This window comes from Pinus tabuliformis, chromosome 4_2 (genome assembly GCF_031772625.1).
Source record: "Pinus tabuliformis cultivar Carrire ecotype Pingquan chromosome 4_2, CPIR1, whole genome shotgun sequence".
NCBI classification, from domain to species: domain Eukaryota; kingdom Viridiplantae; phylum Streptophyta; class Pinopsida; order Pinales; family Pinaceae; genus Pinus; species Pinus tabuliformis.
Genome location: NC_142304.1, coordinates 219,142,265 through 219,157,992, shown reverse-complemented (window position 1 = coordinate 219,157,992; position 15,728 = coordinate 219,142,265). Strand labels below are relative to the sequence as shown.

The window sequence follows — 15,728 nt, the reverse complement described above, 5'->3', positions numbered from 1 at the left end:
CAAAGGTTAACCTTAACATGATATTTAAGAACTAAATGTGGTACTAATCAGTGTTGAAAATATCGGTATCGGCAAAATATCGGCGAGGGTCCAGAAAATATCTTATCGGCAATATCGGCGAAAATATCGGCAAGCATAAAAAATCATTTTTTCAAATTTTTAAATATAGCCGATATTTTGCCGATATTTTCAAAATATCGTGATATTTTGCCGATATTTGCTGATATTTTGAAAATATAGCGATATTTTCTTGGCGATATATCGTTTTGCCGAAAATATCGCGATATTTTCAAATATCGCCGATATATCGCCAATATTATCAACAGTGGTACTAACTATTTGAATGTATTAATATAAAATGTATGTCAGTTGCAAATATAAACAAAAAGATAGGACGAATAAATAAGGAAAGAAGGAAATATATCCCTAACTACTAGCATGTCCAGTACTGTAAATAAGAGGCACGATAGGGAAATGTTTCTTTAGAGACTAGTCTACCCCACTTGTTAAGGGGTTATAATATAGATATATTCCATTTGTAATGTACATGCATATGGTGTTGGTTTTTTCTTCATTTCCAATCTGTTTTCTAATATGTATAATGAAATCAATGCCAAACAAGGAAGCCAGAGAACAAATGGCCACAATACATGTGGACTGAACACTATAAGCCTAAAGATGAAACATCAATAATGCAGAGAGCTAGTAGCAGCAGCACAGAGATGATGTTGAACCCCAGAATTTTTTTATACTAACCATGTAGTCCAAAATTTTAAATATAAGTTTGTCATATTTGAAGCGCCCTTAATAAATACAGTGCAACCTTTGATTCAGATCTCTCCAAACGCACTAATCGTTCCAAATGTGGAATTGCCCCTGCTGCTACTATTGTGGGATGGTTCTCTTCATCCATACCTAGGTTGTAAAGGATTGCAAGGGCAGCTTCTTGGGCCCTTTCACTTCCTTCACCTAGCAATTTAACAAGTGGAAATATGGCACCCCTGTTAGCAATTGCTACAGAATAATCCAAAACACCTTGTGACACGATATTGTGTAGCTCTACGACAGCTTTTTCCCTCGTAGTTGGAGAAGACATAACTTCAACTCCCTCAATCAGTTTTGGTATGGTATCATGTAAAGTTACTTCCAAATTAATAGGAAAGTTCAGATCTGATGCCATACCAACAAAATCTAATTTCAGCAGGCAAGCAGCAACCCAGTCTTTCACATTGAGAGGAATTTTAGATTTGAGAATACCACGTAGCACATGGACAAAGTGTATGCATTCTATGGAATTACATATGCCCTTAAAACCAAGAAGTTTAACTAATAATCGAGAAGCTGCACCAATGGCTGACCATATTTCTTCCTGTTTCGCAGAAACATGCTCTAATTCTTCATTGCTCAACTCACCTGCTATTCAATTAAACAAATTGTAAGCCAGGAAGTAGAAATTTAAACTTCGAATATTAAAGTATGTTACAATTACAATAGACAAATTCTAAACAAATACATAGGACACAGTAAAGTTAATCATTAATAACAACAGCAAAATTCTGGCTAAGGATAATATTGTACACCATTCTTGTCATCCAACGATATTAGGGCTTTCAGACATAGTCAAGTACAAGCTACAACCCAAAGCTAGCCATAAAACAAAATAAGAAACTGTATAAGCCTACAAATTATTGGATGTCAGAACTACTTTATAATAAAATTTGTGGTTGAAAAATTCATGTAATAAAGATTAAATAGAGCACAGAAATTTTTTCCAACAGCTACCAGTTATTGCTTTTAGGAATGGAAAGCTGGTTGCAAGTAGTTACATTAATTCACACAAATTAAATGGTCAAGACTGGGGTGACCTTCATGGAGCTCTGAGGCTGCATGTGCCGTGCACTCTAGATTCCTTAGTCATGTGTCCACATTTACTGTTTGTCCTTTCAATTGGCTGATGTGCCAGCCCTAATTTGCCATTCTTTCACATGCATAGGGTTCACTTAAACCCACAATTGACCAAATAGAACCTAATCCTACCATTGTTTCTGATGTCTCCGTTGGTTATTCTCAGATTCTTACGAGCAAAGCATCCTCAAAAGTTAGTTCCAAGGGTTTTCATTACCTAATGACTCTCCCAACTCTGATAAAATTCTGATTAAAATTTGTGTCTGACATGCTGCTTCACTATTTTATAGGCATATTCCTCCTAAGGCCATCATTAAGCCCTGGAGGGAGGGTTGAGAGCCTTGTGGTTCATGGTGCCTGTTGCCTCAAAATCTCGCAGGACTTATGAAAGGCCTCACAAGGCAAAGGCAAGACCTTATCGCAACAATGAGGGAGATTTCCAATGTCACGTCAGCAATCTTCCTCCTGCTCTTTAGTGGAATCGCACCACAAGGGAGGCTTCCTAGTGATCACCTAAAAGGTAATCTATGTTTAAGCCTTAAGGGTTCAAGGTGATGTAAATGTGGACTAAGTAAAGATACTCTTCAATAGACAAAGACATTTGTTTTTGTATAGGAGCAGCATATCATATACCAAGCCCTAAAAAGAAGCACGTGTGACCTAGGGTTTCAAAATATAGATCAACAAAGGAATATCTAGGCATACAAGTACCAAGGAAAGGGTTTGCAAATGATGTAATCAACAAAGGAGAAGGCAAACCCTCAAATTAAGCCCGAAGATGAAGCCCTAGCTAGGGTTAGGGTTTTTCTCCAGGTTGCACTGAAATGGATATGGGTACAGATAAAGATATGGGGTTTGAAATGGATACAACAAATTTTCAAAAAATTCGGATACGATACAGCGAAGAAACTACATATACATATATATATATATATATATATATATATATATATATATTTAATATTAAATAAATATAAATATGTCTTAATTTTATAATAACAAAAGTAAGTATGGGAAGAAAAATATTTCACATTATATAAAATCATAGTAATACTAAGACATCAATAAAAATTATAAATCTCCCCCGAATCCGAGTGACCAGAGGCAGATCACCCTGTCCTCTTGACGGCGTCTGGCACATGGTGAATGTCCCTCAACAGACGGCAAACACTAGATCACACTTCGACATTCATTCCTCCACCTTGGAACGCGCAACCCACCGTCTACTCCGGCATTATATTCTGCAACAGCTTGGCCTCCCGATTATTTCTCTCCTAGTTGCCATCCTTTGTGCTCTACTCTGCTTCGTCTTGGTTTGACCTCAATTGTGTGACGCCCAACCCTTATATCTCCATCATGAGCAGTGACAGAGGTAGGGGACGTCATCGTGGCAGAGGGCGCAAGCGGCCCCCAACCTCTTTGGACGATGCCTGTAATGATCCTAAATAGGAATACAAGTGATAACGAGCAAATAATACATGCAGCAAATTATAAAAAAGAAATATTCAGCAAACACCCATATACAAGTTGCAAATGGAGAACTTCTGAGTCATTTTATTATTTTTCTGCAAGCCAAATACAATAGATGATGGAATGGTGCCCCTGGTCTTGTCTCAATGGACAAGCAAGACCAAACCCAGGTAGGAAAATGGCTGAGCTGAAGGTTGCCCAGCTACTGCACTGTGCTGCCTAGAAAACAGTTGCTCTGCTGAAGTTCAAATGGCTGGAAAGTTCACTAAAATTGCCCAGAAGTTTATATGCTTTTAACCCCAGACTGCTTGGCTAAAACCCAAAAGAGATTTTAGCTGATTTGGACTTCTGATTTTCGACCCCCTTGGAGCCTCACCTCAGTTATAGCTGCCAAATTAGACCTGCTAGCAACTGCCTATAAACCCTCCTGAAAACTCCTCCAAAATGTTGAGTTCACCGCTGCTATCCAATCCCTGACTCCCCAAGTGATCTCTTGGCTCAAATCCGCTGCTCCCAAGTACCACGAAAATCTGTTGAGTGGCCTCTGCGCTATCCCTCAGCCCAACAGTTCGACTTGCTGGATTTTTGGCTGAATTGGCTATAAAACCCAAGAAGAACGTTGGTCTAAGGTTGCTACCTTAGCTTCCCAACTCTTGGGCAAGCAATCAGATCTCTACTTGCCTTAATCTCCCTCAGCGTGTTTCCTGGCTGCCCAGAAATACGCACTCCTTGCTCTGCACTGTCTGATGGTGTATGTCACTTCCCTGGAACTCCTGAAAACTCTTGTGGAACAACCTCCCTAGGGCGGGGCACAAATGGTCCCCCGAAGTAGAGGTTGAACCTCCCGCTCGAGAGACTCGTGGCTAAACAGCCGGTGACTCGCTAAACAGTAGAGTGAGCAGATGAGTGTTTGTTTGCAAAATATCAAAGATGAAAAACAAAATGAGTGTTGATCTCTCCTTATAGCTCCTTGGGCCTCCTTAGTCTCATGTGGGCCCCTCCATCCTCCCATCAAATGGCTAACTCGAACTCCCATGTGGGTGGCCCCCACATTCCACTAGCTGCTAAATAAAGTCGATTTGGCCCTTAAGTCCCCGAGTCGAAAGTGTGGGGTCCTCTTCCTTAGTCAAAAATGTGCAAAACTGGGTAGCATCACCCTGTTACTAATGTTTTTGAGAAGGAACATGACAATCCTCCCCTCCCAAATGTTGCTTGCCCTCAAGCAACCTCAAAGTTGGGTGCTCCAATATGTGCTCACCTTTCCAGGTGGCATCCTCATCCAGCAAGTTCTTCTAGCGCACCAAGAACTCCCTAATGGTCCCGCTCCTCAGTTTCCTCTCCCTATGCTCCAAAATGGCCTTCGGTTCCAACACCAAGTGGCCCTCATCATCTAGTGGGGGTAGATCAACCGCTATTGTCACCTGTTGTCCAACACCCTCTTAAGGCAGAAGACATGAAAAAGATTGTGGATGCTACTCCCCTGAGGCAACTCTAGCTCATAAGCCACCTCCCCAACTCGTCTAATCACACGGTAGGGCCCATAGAAGCGTGGTTGTAGCTTCTCAACCCCCTTTGTTTCAGCGCGGACTACCTATAAGGCTGCAGCCGGACATTTACCAAGTCCCCCTCCTCAATGTGTCTCTTTGTCCTGTGTCAGTTTGCGTAAAGTTTCTGCTGATTTTGGGTTGTCACCAAATTATCCTTGAGAGCCTTGAAGATATCTTGGCTCTCTTGGACCTAGTCTTTGGCCTTTAGGGCCCGGCTATCTCCAAAAACAATATCAGCAAAAGGCAATGCATCATATCCATAAAGGGCACGAAAAGGAGTCATACCGATGGACATGTGGTGCGTGGTGTTGTAGCAATACTCGCCTAGATGCAACCACTGAATCCAAGTCCTCTGCTGACCTGTCACGTAGTTCCTCAGGTACCCCTCCAACCACTGATTGACTCTCTCCATTTGGCCATCTCTCTGAGGGTGATAGCTGGTGCAAGGAGTGAGCTCCGTCCCAACCAACCTGAAGAGTTCCTACCAAAAACCTTCCATGAATCTGTTGTCCCTGTCGCTCACTATGTTCTTGGGGAGTCCATGCAATCTGAAAATCTCCCGGAAGAACAGCTTGGCAACTTGTGCAGCTGTGTATCTGGTGGGGATAGCGAAGAAGTGGGCAAATTTGATCAACCTGTCAACCACTACGTATATCCAATCCTTCCCCTGTATTGTGGCGAGCCCTGTGATGAAATCCATCGAAATACTTTCCCATTTCCCCTCCGAGATGGGAAGTGGTTGTAGCAATCTTGCGGGGTGGATCAGTTCCCCCTTGTTCCTCTGACAAGCCTCACACTCCCGTACGTGTTGCAGCACGTCCTCTTTGAGGCCCTTCCACGTGAATCTCTCTCAGACAACCATATAAGTCTTTTGAAACGTACCCTCTCCCTCAACTGCAAGTTGGGCACTAAGTAAATGCGCCCCTTGTAATAGATGACCTCATCCATCACACGGTAACGCTCATCTGCATGGGTACCCTCCAATACCTCGCATGCCCTCCTATCTTTGGAGTACTCCACCAACAATTGAGCCTTCCAATCATGGCAGATGCTCATGAGAGATAACCCAGCTGGTCTCCGAGATAGAGCATCGGCCACCACATTGTGCTTTCCCCGCACATACTCTATATTGAAGTCATAGGCCTGCACCTTGCTGACCCATCTCTGTTGCCTATCATTGAGGCCTTGCTGCCCCATGAAATGTCGAAGACTGTTGTGATCAGTCTTCACTTGGAACCGGTTGCCCACCAAGTACTGGCGGAACTTGACCAATGCATGCATAATGGCCAGCATCTCCTTGTCATATATGGAATATGACAACTCATGCGATAGGATCTTTCGACTCTCGAAAGAAATGGGATGCCCCTCCTGTGACAATACTGCTCCAACTCCTACCCTGGATGCATCACACTCCACCGTGAATGGCTGGGAAAAATCTAGAAGTGCCAAAACAGGGCAACTGCTCATCACCTCCTTGAGGCGATCAAAGGCAACCTGTGCTCCATCAGTCCATGCAAAGGCCCCTTTCTTGGTCAAGTCGGTCAAGGGTGCTTCCAGCTGTGAGAACCCCTTGACAAACTTTCTGTAGTAGGTGCAAATACCCAAGAAGCCCCTCAACTTAGTCACATCACGGGGCACTGGCTAATCCCTGATGGCCCAAATCTTCTCCTCATGGACCTTCACCCCATCAGTGCTAATGATATGCCCTAGGTAGAGCATCTTTGTCAACCCAAACTCACACTTGGAGAGCTTAGCATAAAATTGTTGCTCATCCAGAATGCACAATACCTCCTCCAGGTGTTGGAGGTGCTCCTCCCATGTCCGACAGTAAATCAAAATGTCATCGAAGAAAACTAGCACGAACCTCCTCAATTGTCCCCGGAAGCCATGGTTCATGCATGACTGGAATGTGGTTGGAGCATTGGTTAGCCCAAATGGCATGACCAGAAAATCAAAGTGCCCATAGTGACATCGAAAAGTTGTCTTAGGGATATCTTGATCCCTCACCTCGATTTGGTGGTACCCTGAACACAGATCAATCTTAGAGAAGTACTTGGCTCCTCTAAGCTCATCCATCAGCTCATCAATGTGGGGAATGGGGTACCGATTCTTTAGTGTCTTCTTGTTGAGGGCCTAGTAGTCAATGCACATCCGAGGGGTTCCATCCTTCTTCTTCACCAGCACCACTAAAGAAGCGAAAGGACTGGCAGTTGGCTTGATATGGCCCAAGGCTAGCAGCTCTTGGATGGCCTTCTCAATCTCGTCCTTATAGGCTTTGGGATGCTTGTAAGGGGTGGTGATCACTGCTTGCACACCCAGCTCCAACTCAATAGTGTGCTCAAACCCTTTGTCTGGTGGTTGCCCTGGTGGAATGTCCCCAAACACTACTGCGTATCTGTCCAGCAAGGCCTGTATGTCTGTCCGTGGTGGCTGAGCATGTCCTCCAACCTCTGAGATCCTCAACTCAACTGCCCATGCAATGTCCCCATGTTGTAAATCTGCCTCCATCCTGTGGGCCGAAACTGTCTGAGGTGGATAAGACTGCATGCCTCTCAAGACTACCAGTTTGCCATCTAGCCCAATGAACTCCATCTCCGACTTCCTCCAATCTGTCATGACTCGCCCAAGGGAATACAACCACTGGACACCCATCACCACATTGGTGTCTGGCACATCGACCACAAAGAAATGGTCGGTCATCAAGTAGTTCCCCATAACTACTGTCAAGGAGGGCACATATCTAGTGCATTGTATGGTATGGTCACCTGGTACTAGGACTGAGAAGCCCTCGAACTCTGCTGTGGTGAGGCCCCTCCTCTGGACCAACTAGGCATCTATGAAATTGTGGGTAGCCCCACTATCCACTAGCACTGACACCCTTTGTCCCTGTACAGTGCCTTTGATCCTCAGTGTCAAAAATTTGGGAATCCCGCATAAGGAAGCGAGAACTCCCCCTGCTAGGGCAAGGGATGCCCCACCCTATGGAGGTGGTGGTGGTGGCCCTCTGTCTGTCAGACTCTCGCCATCTGCCCCACCGCAATCCTGCTCCACCTCATCCTCTTGGTCACTATCAGAAAAAACCTCAATGTAGTGTGCTCTCCCAGCAGTGCACTGATGGCCTGGTGCCCAGGGCTCTCTACATGTGAAGCACAGCTTCCTCCTCCGGAGGTCCTTCCGTGTCTCCTCATCTAACTGCCCCCTCCCCTGTGTGGTCCTCTGAGGTGGAGGTCTAGTCTCATGCCCCTTTTGTGGGAAAGGGGTCCGTGCAGGAAATGGTGCTCTAGTCTTGGGGATGGCCCCCTACAGATCTCTGCCACACAAGACTATTTCCTGTAGCGTGGAGGGTCTATGTGACTTCACCAGTGCACGCAAGGGCTCAAGCAAGCCCTCAATGAAGGTATACACCCTCCTTTCCTCGGATAAATCCGGGACCATCACTGACACTCGCAGAAAATCTAAGTACTACTCTGGGTTGCCTGTTTGGCACAGGTGGGTCAGCTCTTTGAAATAAGCCTCTGAATCCCTCTGATCAAATCGCTCCACCACCCTCCTGCTGAAGTCCTCATAAGAAACTATGTGGGCATGCCCTAGGGTGGTCAAGCCATGAAACCACCAATCATGGGCTTCCCCCTCCATGTGCAATGTGGCCATCTTAATGGCTTCCTACTCTGTCATCCGGTTGAGTTGGAAGTAGGTGTCCATCTTCTCAACCCAAGCCCTGGCCATGCACTTGGCAGTGCCATTGAAAGTAGGGATATACATCCTCCCTATGGTTCTCTGCGGCTCATAGTTCTAGGTCCCTTGTCCTCCATACCCCTTGTTCTTCTCACTCTGCTTGAGCTTGCAATAATCTCTGAAGGAGAGAGCTTCTTTAAAGTCTTCATCCATAGACTGCCATTCTCTGAAGTAATCTCCCATCTGAGGGGGTTCTTCCTCCCTTGCAGGCTCGATTTGTGCCATCGGCACGAAGGAAGGCAGTGTCGCACGAGTTGACACACTGACTAAAGGGCATTGCGCTACTAGTGAGGGGTGATCGAATGGCTGATAGGCCCTTGAAGTTTCCCCACACAGAAACCCTCTAGGTGTGGTCCTCTCTTTGTTCTGCGAATTGATCTCTTCCAGCATGTCTTCCTGTCCCTTGGCCAAGTCACTCAAGGCTCTTAGAAGGCTGTCGAAAGCCATCTCTTCCCTGCTCTTGGGTTCTGCCATTTCCTCCTCTTATGCTACTACTTTCCCCCTTTCGTCTATCTCTGGAGTAATCTCTAACTCCCTTTCTCTGCTCCTGTACCTTTGTCTCTGGTAGGTGATGTTTTACTAGTCCCCTTCTCTCATAGGAGACAATCCCCACAATTGAGCCAAGAACTAGGTTCTAATACCACTGTAATGATCCTAAATAGGAATAGAAGTGATAATGAACAAATAATACATGCAACAAATTATAAAAACGAAATATTCAACAAACACCCATATAAACGCTAGAAATGGAAAACTTCTGAGCCATTTATTATATTTCTGCAAGTCAAATACAATAGATGATGGAATAGTGCACCTGGGCTTGTCTCAATGGACAAGCAGGACCAAACCCAAGTAGGAAAATGGCTGAGTTGAAGGCTGCCCAGCTATTGCACCAATTTGCACTGCGCTGCCCAGAAAACTGTTGCTCTGCTGAAGTTTGAATGTTTGGAAAGTGCACTAAAACTACCCAAAATTTTATATGCTTTTAACCCCGGACTCCTTGGCCAAAACCCAGAAGGGATTTCAGCTAGTTTGGACTTTTGATTTTCGACCCCCTTGGAGCCTCACCTTAGCTATAGTTGCCAAATTCAACCTGCTGGAAAACTGCCTATAAAACCATCTGGAAACTCCTCCAAAATGCTGAGTTCACCCCTACTATCCAATTGCTAACTCCCCGAGTGATCTCTTGCCCAAATTAGTTGCTCCCAAGTACCACCAAAATCTGCTGAGTGGCCTCTGTGTTGTCCCTCAGCGCAACAGTTCGACTTGCTAGATTGTTGGCTCAGCTAGCTATAAAACTCAACAAGAACGCTGGTCTAAGCAATGTTTCACGAAGCGGGGACAAAACGGGGATGTTTTTTGGAAGCAGGGACGCGAAGCGTCATTTTCCAAAAATCTAGGAAGCAAAGCATCTGCTATATATATATATATTGCATTTATATTCAAAACAAACATCCCAAATACCAAATTAGTTGTAGAAGACATGAAAACATGCATATTTTTGCATAAATCAAGATATATATGGCATCCATTATTGCATTGTAATTACTAGTATGTACATCAATGATTAATTATCCGAGCATCAACCATCTATATTCTAGCAATTACAAACATACATCAAATTTTTAAGCATATTATAAAGCATAAAACATTTAAGCATATTATAAAACATAGAGCATATTATGATTTATCTAGCAAGTGAGCAACTGTCAACATTTGTCATGTCCAAAATTCAAATAATAATGTTTACAAAATAGGTCACTTGGTCACCGCCAAGACAAAAAGGTTCAAATTCACAAGCCTACAAGTCTAATGATTAATCTATGACAAAAGTAGTAAATTGTGAATATATCTACTAATCTCTCCTCCTTCCACCATGAAGAGAACGTGGTGGCGGGCCTCCACATGGTGGCAATGAAGAAGATGGTGCCTGTGGAAGTTGTGGCGTTGAAACTGATGAAGACAAACCCCCTGCTATTGGTGTTGAACCATGGAACCTAGGAACCAAGGGACCAGATGGGGGTCACATCTCAACTCGATCATCATCATCCTAGAATTGCTCAAAAAATTCATATTAAAAAAAACCACTAGTTAACAAAAAAAATTAAAAACATGAATTAGAGAAATGCTTTATAAGCAAAATTCATACCACAATGGACATACCTAGATAAGAGCATCCTCTAATTGCTCTAATTGCAACACTCCACCTCCAAATTGGGCTCCTCCAGATTCCTGTCCCAAATCTTAAGGTCTTTATTACTCTTTGCATCATCACAATAATGGGACAACAATCGCAAGTTGTAATGAACATAAACCAAGCTCTCTGCCCGGTCTAAACTCAACCTGTTCCTTTTAACACTGTGGATGAAAGAATAAGAGCTCCAACACCTCTTTGCAGAAGAAGTGTTTACCACCTGTGATAGCACCCACAATGCCAAAGTCTGTAGAAGTGGAGTAGCCCCTCCATGCATGTTCCACCACTCAAGAGAAGAAAAAGTCTGTCGATCTCTAATTGCAAGCATGCTCCCAAATGGACCAGTGTTAAGCGTATAGTTGCTCAACTATCTCTGTACCATGGCAGCCTCCTCCTCATCAAGGACTAATTTACTCAATGCAATCATATATTTTTTGTGAATCTCTTGATCTTGGAGTGGTTTTCTCTTGCTTCCCCCATCCAGGTGCTAGTGTTGAAAGCCATGATGGATGATAGTATTTAGGTGTCAAAACATATGCTAATGCATGCAATGGAACATTTAGCATTTCCCATCGGTTTTCCACCTCTACACGAATATAATTGTACAAAGTGATATCTCTAGGCTCAACAATGTCTTTAATCTGCCCCAACATGCTATCCATTTGCTCATACACCTCCCCAATTATTGGTCGATCTGAATCTCCAAACTTGATCATGTAATAAATTGGTTTGGTGAATTGCAAAACATATTTTACCTGTGACCAAAAGTACATGTCAAGAATAGTGTCCTTGGCTGCATTAGCACCATCTCTATCAGTGTTAATTTCATCCCATGTTTCAGCACACCATATTAGTTAAAGCTTGTCTCACCTTCACTAGCCGCCTAAAGGTGAGGTAATAACTGCCAAATCTTGTCTTTGCAAGTTTAAGCAACTGCAACTTGGAGTAAGTGCCATAGAAGTAGTTTACCCTTGTATGCCCTGTGACGAATTTAATGAGTTGCTTCCCTCTCCTGTAAAGCTCATTAATCCACCCACATTCTTTATGCTTCACAATATCATGCATCAAAAGGTTCAATGTGTGAACCAGGCACCCAGACCAAAAGATGTGTGGATGAGTACGCTCAATAATTTTCCCTGTTGCCTTACAATTTGCTGCATTATCTGTGATCACTTGAACCACATTATTTAGACCAACATCTTTGATTGATTGCAATAGGAGATCTGCAATGTTTTGGGAAGATGCACTGATGGAGGAGGAGTCATGACATGTAATAAATATTGAACCACTAGTAGAAACACCAAGAACATTTATCAAATGTTGGTTTTTAATATTTGTCCACCCCTCTGATACAATGGATACCCCACAATCTACCCACTCATTTGTAAAACGTGTCAAAGCTCTTTGAACCTTTGCTTTTTCTCTTTCTAATAACACTGTTCTAGCTTTCTCATAGTTGGGGGACTTGTACCTTTTTGGGGCTTCATTGATGGCCTTTACTATTTCACACCAATAGGGAGAGCGAAGCACATTGAATGGTACACCGCAAGCACAAAGAAATCGGACTATCTTTCCATCCACATCATCCCTCCCAGCAACATTAAGGAAATCCCCTATTGTTCTTTTACCTCCAGAGCTTCCAGAAGTACCATGAGGAGATGAGCTACCAAATCTAGAGGTTGCACTTGATTCAGAATGAGTTTTTGGTTTCTTGTTTTTTTGTTGTGCAATCTCCTCTATTTGGATGTATGCCATGCCTTCTAATTCCTTGTGGTTGAGGAGAAATGATTTTTTGAATACTCACTATACATTCTTCGAGTTGCACCAATCAACACAGCTAGTGGAAAAGTCGACCTTAGCCTAGCATCCAAACGCACCATAAATAGGTGTGAGAATGATCATTTCTAACCACTCAATTGAAGCATTCAGTTTTGTGTTTCAGAGAGTGAAGGAGCGGGTTTGAAGTTCATACCTCATGAACCAAGAAGAAGTGAAGTGAAGCCAAGTTGAAGCAACTTTCTATGGAAAGATTTTGGCACATATTTTGAAGGGTTTTTGGCATTGTTCATGGGAAGGGTTTTTTGTTTGTTTAAGGTTTGTTTTTGAGGATTGAGTATAGGTCTCTTTGGAGGCCGAGTAGGTTGAGTTCTAGTGAGGAGAAGGTAGAGCTTCATGCCTGTCTTGAGGACCGAATTTTGTCCTTGTAGAAGCAACGTTTCAGACCTATCTTAAGGCCAAGTTACAATTCTAATTTGAGGGTTGAGATCCGTCCCTATGAAGGTTGAGTTTTAGGGCTAAGTATTGTTTTTTGAAGTCCGAGCTTCAGGGGAGGATTTATGTTGTTTGAAGGCCAAGTTTCAAGGCTAAGTTCTACTATTTGAAGATTTAGTTTAGGCATGGTTTGAAGGCCAAGTCCTAATGTCCTGAAGGCCAAGTTCAAGCCTAATTTGAAGTCCAGGTTCTGGTGTATTAAAGGCTAAGTTCAAGTTGGAGCCTGCCATTACTGTAAGTTGGTGCTTACTGAGGATTAGTGTCATCATCTTCTTGAGAGGTTGGAGCCTGCAATTTTTGTAAGTTGATGCCTACAGAGGATTGGTGCCCTCACAAAAGATAGTAATAAATTAAAGATAATTTTCAAGTATTTCTTCTTTAAATTTTGATTTAAACTTTAATCTTTGTGTTCATACACTGTGGATGATTGATTATGTGATGTGAATTCAGTTTCAAGATTAACTAAGTGAAAAATTGTCAGAAGTAATGTAATATTGATTTAACCCCCTTCTCAATGTTTCCAACAGAGAAGTGAAACCCTCTCAAAAGGGTTTTGACTCTAAAGGTATATTTCAAACCCTTCAATTTTCTTCACTTTCGAGCATTAATTGAACTTTTTTATGGTGGATAAATTAATTACTAGCTTGTTGGAAATTAAATTTTGGCATAAAAGAAGATCTGGATTTTCATTGTAGCAGGGATTTGGCCCCTATTCTTGAATGATATTTTCCAGATTTGGATATCTTCCATATTAGTCATTATTTTCAAGTGTTGAACTACTCATTATGTGCATATTTCATCGCCCTAACACTTCCACCCAATCATCATATTTTATTTAAACATTTATCGGTTTGTGGATGAGAGGGGTTTTAACTTGTTGGTTTCTGCATTTTTTTGCAGTTTTGCAAGTCAGAAGCATCAGAAAAACAAGATAATTGTTCATCTTTAGCCACATACCAAGACCTACAGAAAGGTATTACATCTCAAGCTTGGTAAGGGCTCTCAACACTTAGTTATTGTGCTATTTTAGGGTTTATTTCCCATAGTTAGAATGTCTTTCACTTGTTGGTATGCATTTTCTGTAGTAAATTTTCATTTTCAAATTGGAAAGAAATATAAAATTAACTCCTAGACTCCATCACCCAAGAGTTACTATAAAACATTGGTCTACTAACATGTAGTGTAGGATGTTTTAGTATAGGGAAACCTCCCTTGGCTTTGTAGGAGTTGGCCTAAAAAGTGGGGACTTGTGTTGAGGTGACAATGAGCACTTGTCATGTGTGGTGTAACCTTAGCATCTTGTAAGGACCTTAACGAGACTACTAAGTTGGACAGTAACAAGGGCCTTTTGGTGGATGCTATCAAATATTTTAGCTATGCTAAAGATGGAAGTGTGCTTCTCCTAAGCCCCACCAAATTCATACACCCAAATGTACTCTAAGAATAATAGGAGAAGGTGGCGCACCCTTAGGCCCACATAAATTCTTTTCTAGAATATATCTAATCTAAACAAAGTGGGGTGCTTTTCTCATTTTTGGTCCCATCAACATGACGTAAAGTGATTTAATCAAAACCAAACAAAGGAAGGTGCACCTATTTCTCTCCCAATAGAATTTTTTGTAAAAGGGTTACATGGTGGGTACAACTTCCAAAAGAAGTTATGCACCGCACCCCTATGCCTTCCAAGGAAACGTAGTCATTCAAGCTCTTTTGGGCGATTTAGGCAACCCTTTACTCACGTAAACAATTGTTGAAGGAACTAATATCAAAGCTCCATATTTTTTCCTTGGATTTTCTGAATACAAAGCTTGTGAATGGTCTATATGTGCACCCTAGAGGCTAAGTTCATCACTTTTCTTATGCTCATCAGTTCTTGAAACCTTTCATCAATGATTGTACAATGAAATTTTCTTGTAACATTTTTTAAATCTTATTGGTATATTTTCTCTTAGCTCAACGATAAACAATAGAACTATTTTTTAATGTATTCAAGTTGTATAACCATTTCTCCTTGTCTATTCTAGCAAAGAAATACGGTGAAAGATTTCTAAGTTTCTTGTTAATATATAGGATGGGTTGTTCTTTGTGTGTATTTTTCAACGGGGACTCCCCCCTCTTCCTTCATTAGAGCAATCTCTCTCCTCATTGCCAAAACCCCATTTTCCCAATAGATTTCAAGGCAATGTTATAAGACTTACTCCACCTTAAATTTTACTTTTTAACCCAATTTTTCTCAAGGATATAGGTTTGAAGTGTGCCATAGTGTAATAATCGTATTTTATTTAAACATTTATAGGTTTGCGAGTGGCACCAAAAGGGGATTTAACTTGTTGGTTTCTGCATTTTTCTACGGTCTTACAAGTCTGAAGCATCAAAACAAGAAGTTAATTGTTCATCTTTAGCCACATACCAAGACCTAGAGGAAGGTATTTCATCTCAAGCTTTGCAATAGATCTCAACACTCAGTTATTGTGCTTTTTCCGGACTTATTTTTCAGTGTCTTTCTCTTGTTGGTCTACATTTTATGCAATAAATTTTCATTTTCAAATTGACGTGAAATCTAAATTTAACTCCTAGACTCCTTTACCCAAGAGGTAATATAAATC

The 15,728-nt window shown here is 42.1% G+C and overlaps 1 protein-coding gene across 2 annotated transcripts in view; it reads right to left on the bottom strand.

The window, feature by feature from the left end:
• Positions 1-723: 723 nt before the first annotated feature.
• The window catches only part of LOC149168880 (ARM repeat superfamily protein), a 207,837-nt gene continuing 192,832 nt past the window's right edge, over positions 724-15,728 (bottom strand). Inside the window, exon 9 of one of the 2 annotated variants that reach the window (XM_089428465.1) lies at positions 724-1,416. In XM_089428465.1, the coding sequence (XP_089284591.1) occupies positions 788-1,416 (629 nt within the window). In that variant the 3' untranslated portion in view covers positions 724-787. The remainder of the gene's footprint in view (positions 1,417-15,728) is intronic. The other variant, XM_089428466.1, reaches the window with a different exon arrangement.